At 65.4% G+C, this 3,874-nt stretch overlaps 1 protein-coding gene across 1 annotated transcript in view; it reads left to right on the top strand.

Annotated features, from left to right (window-relative positions):
- Nucleotides 1-2,889, top strand: part of ELP5 (elongator acetyltransferase complex subunit 5) — a 4,398-nt gene extending 1,509 nt beyond the window's left edge. Inside the window, exons 2-7 of the mRNA XM_075070461.1 lie at nucleotides 125-185; nucleotides 426-506; nucleotides 702-928; nucleotides 1,409-1,602; nucleotides 1,901-1,999; nucleotides 2,751-2,889. Coding sequence (XP_074926562.1) covers nucleotides 125-185; nucleotides 426-506; nucleotides 702-928; nucleotides 1,409-1,602; nucleotides 1,901-1,999; nucleotides 2,751-2,855 — 767 coding nt within the window. The 3' untranslated portion in view covers nucleotides 2,856-2,889. The remainder of the gene's footprint in view (nucleotides 1-124; nucleotides 186-425; nucleotides 507-701; nucleotides 929-1,408; nucleotides 1,603-1,900; nucleotides 2,000-2,750) is intronic.
- The last annotated feature ends 985 nt before the right edge of the window (nucleotides 2,890-3,874 follow it).

Here is a 3,874-nt window from a genome sequence, read left to right as displayed (position 1 = left end):
GCAGGGAGAGCTGGGGGTGGGGTGGGAGGCTTGTGGGGAGCTGGAAGGGGAGTGGGGTCTGTGTATTTCCCAATGTGGGGGGAGACGATCTCCATCTCACCGGCCCCGGGGCCTTTCCCCGCAGACACCGCTGAGTGCGAGGGCCGCAGCCTGCTCAAGACCTTTGTGGCAGCTTCGGCACACAGGTGGGTGCAGTGCCCCCCCCCCTCCCCAGCAGCCCCATTGCCCCTCCCCCAACTGTGGGGTGGCTGAGAGAGATACACAGCCTGCCATCTCCTGGCCTTCCCCTGGCGGAAGAGGGGTGCTGCTGGGTGCTCCCCCCCATAACCCACAATTACCCCCTTGATCCCCAGCACCCCCTTGTGGCCTGAGGCTCCCCTACGCTCGTGGCTCATCCCTGTCCCGTCTCCCCTTTGTTCTTCCAGGGGGGAATCCGTCCACGTTTTCGGCTTTGAAATCCCCGAGGAAGAGTTCCGGGCCGGCTTTGACCCTGACGTGACCGTGCGGTGAGTCCTGCCCCCCAAGTCAACACCCCTCCCTCCCCAATAAGTGGGGCCAGAGGCACAGGGTAGCTGCCTGCTCTTGACGCAATGGGCTTAGGCTCTTGGCAGACTCAGGCAGCGGCGCATCAGTTACACAGGGGCAGCTGCCCCCTCCCACAGCGAACCCTCTGACTTGACCCTTGACCTCTCCCTCACCAGGTTGCTCTATCAGGATGGCTTCACAGACCCCCTGCGCTGGACCGGGGAGGCCGGGGGCTTCGGGGCGGAGGAGTTCACAGCGCTGGGGGTGGCGGGGCGCCTGGCCCGGGGACCCGCGGGACCTACCACCGTCGTCCTGGACTCGCTCAGCTGGCTTCTGCTGCGCCAGCCTCTGCCCGCCGTCTGCCAGACGCTGGGACAGATCCCGAGGGCTGCTACCAGCGCAGGTGTGGACTCCCCAGGGGTGCTGGGAGCCAGGACTCCTGGGTTCTTTCCCTGGCTCTGGGAGAGGAGTGGGGGCTGGTGGGTTGGAGCAGGGGGTTGGGAGCCAGGACTCCTGGTTCTCTCCCTGGCTCTGGGAGGAGAATGGGAGTTAGTGGAGTAGAGTGGAGGGGGCTGGGAGCCAGGACTCCTGGGTTCTCTCCCTGGCTCTGGGAGAGGAGTGGGGGCTGGTGGGTTAGAGCAGGGGGGCTGGGAGCCAGGACTCCTGGGTTCTCTCCCCGGCTCTGGGAGGAGAATGGGAGTTAGTGGGGTAGAGCGGAAGGGGCTGGGAGCCAGGACTCCTGGGTTCTCTCCCTGGCTCTGGGAGAAGCGTGGGGCCTGGTGGGTTAGAACGGGGGTGGGGGCTGGGAGCCAGGACTCCTGGGTTCTCTCCCAGCTCTGGGTGGTGTGGGGGTGTCTGACCTCTCCCTTCCCTCCCCACTCAGGCCTGCGGGTGACAAGGATCCTGGCCTTGCTGCACGAAGACCTGCACCCCCCAGGTCTGGTGGAGACCCTCCGCTCCCTGGCCCGAGCCGTGGTGGGGGTGGGGCCAGCCCCCGAGGGGATGGGGAGTGGGGGGGACGCCCCCCATCTGGCCTCCATGCTGCAGCGTAAGGGGACCGGAAAGGTCCTTAAAAAGGTGGGGGAAGGCAAGTGGAGATGCCCAGATTGGGGAGTGTGTGGGGGGGAGGGCAGGGCGGTGAGGGTTGGATATTGGGGGGCAGTGACCCCCTAGAAGAGAGGACAGTGGGGGGGTTATGGAGGGGAGGGGGGTCTCGGATGGGTCAGGGTATCTTACCAGCTGGGTGGGCAGGGGGCAAGGGAGTTGTATGGAAGGGGCGACAGCCCCCCTTTGAGGCTGGGGGGCCAGCAGTGAGGGGCAGCGGGTGCCAAAATGAGAGGGATGGTTCTGTCTCATCCTCTTCCCCCGGCACCAGGAGGAATATTTCACGGTCCTGGCCGGCTTCACCCCAAAAGTCCTTGGGGAGCCCACGGGGAGCGTGTCCCGAGATGAGGACGCTGACCCCCACTCCACGGTATGACCCCTCTCCCTTTTCTTATGGAGCTGGGGGGCCCCAGTTACACAGCAGTGGGGTGGGGGGATCCACAGGTATCTGGACACCGGAGCACCTCGAACTCTGCTCTTTTCGAAATCACCGCTTAACTGCCCCCCCAGCACTGCGGGGGTGTGAGTTGGGGGGTCCTTGGGGGGGCAGGTTAGGGAGGTGGGATGGAGGATCTCACAGGTGAGGGGTGTGGGAGTTAGCAGAGATCTGAGGGGCTGGGTGGGTTCAGGGATCTGGAGGGGGCAGCAAATATGGGGGGGGGAACTGGACCTCCCAGGGCACCAATTGGGGGTGCTGATTTGGGGAGGGTCTCAAGGGAATGGGAGGATTTGGTGGTCCTGGGGGTGTTGGTTGGGGTTGTGGGGTGTCTCAGGGGATGGGGGGGATCTGGGGGTGCTGGTTCAGGGACAGGGTAGTTGGGGTTTGGGGGGCAGGGGATGGGGAGGTGTTCGGGTTATTGAGGGCACTGATTGAGGGGTAGGGTTGGGGGGGCTGTCTGGGGGCAGGGGGGGCTCTGCAGAGAGCCCCTATCTCCACTGTGGCCCCCTCTAGCCAAGCTGTCCCCCCATGGAGGGAGGTGATCCCGTGGGGTGACTCATACTGGGGGGAGCAGACACCTTGCCCCCCTCCTGCCCCCCAGCAGTGTGTGTGATGGGTGTCTCCCCCCCCATACCCTGAATCCCTCATTCCCAACTCCACACCCCTCACCCGCCCACGCCAGGTGGACCCCGCCGCCAACCTAACCTTCAACCTGCGGCTGTCGGACACGGAGCGCCGGGCCCGGGACGGGATGTCACTGCCCTTCCACTTCAGCGCCCAAAAGTGAGTGGGGTGCATGCCCCCCGCCTCCCCTTGGCACCCCGCCCTAGAGAATACGCCCCCCTACTTCCGCTTGGCACCCCTGCAGGGGGATGTGCCATCAACTCCTTCTGCTCTGCACCTTCCCCCAGGGGCGATGCCCCCTGGACACCCCCCACCTTTGCCCTGCACCCCTCCCCCAGGAGAAACGCCCCTTGGATGCCCCCCACCTTTGCTCTGCACCCCCCTGGGGGGATACCCTATCAACTCCCTCTGCTTGGCACCCCCACTCGGGGCAGATGCCCCCTGCCTCTGCTTTGCACCTCTGGACACCTCTTGCCCCCACCTCCTTTCTGCCCCAGATACCCACCAAATTACCCTGGCCTCTGCCCTCCCCCCCACCCTCCTGGGTCTCTCTGCCCTGCCTCTGAATCCTCCCGATACCCATCCTGCCCCCAGGGAAATGGGGACTGGTGGGTTAGAGCAGGGGGGCTGGGAGCCAGGACTCCTGGGTTCTCTCCAGCTCTGGGAGGGAAATGGGGACTGGTGGGTTAGAGCAGGGGGGCTGGGAGCCAGGACTCCTGGGTTCTCTCCAGCTCTGGGAGGGAAATGGGGACTGGTGGGTTAGAGCAGGGGGGCTGGGAGCCAGGACTCCTGGGTTCTCTCCAGCTCTGGGAGGGAAATGGGGACTGGTGGGTTAGAGCAGGGGGGCTGGGAGCCAGGACTCCTGGGTTCTCTCCAGCTCTGGGAGGGAAATGGGGACTGGTGGGTTAGAGCAGGGGGGCTGGGAGCCAGGACTCCTGGGTTCTCTCCAGCTCTGGGAGGGAAGTGGGGGCTGGTGGGTTAGAGCAGGGGGGCTGGGAGCCAGGACTCCTGGGTTCTCTCCAGCTCTGGGAGGGAAATGGGGACTGGTGGGTTAGAGCAGGGGGGCTGGGAGCCAGGACTCCTGGGTTCTCTGGGTGGGAAGTGGGGGCGGGTGGGTTAGAGCAGGAGGGGCTGGGAGCCAGGACGCCTGGGTTCTATCCCCATCTCCACCACTGGGTTGAG

The sequence above is a fragment of the Chelonoidis abingdonii genome, chromosome 11 (genome assembly GCF_003597395.2).
Source record: "Chelonoidis abingdonii isolate Lonesome George chromosome 11, CheloAbing_2.0, whole genome shotgun sequence".
In the NCBI taxonomy this organism is placed as follows: domain Eukaryota; kingdom Metazoa; phylum Chordata; order Testudines; family Testudinidae; genus Chelonoidis; species Chelonoidis abingdonii.
The sequence above is the reverse complement of the archived record's forward strand: the minus strand, read 5'-3'. Positions and strand labels throughout refer to the sequence as shown.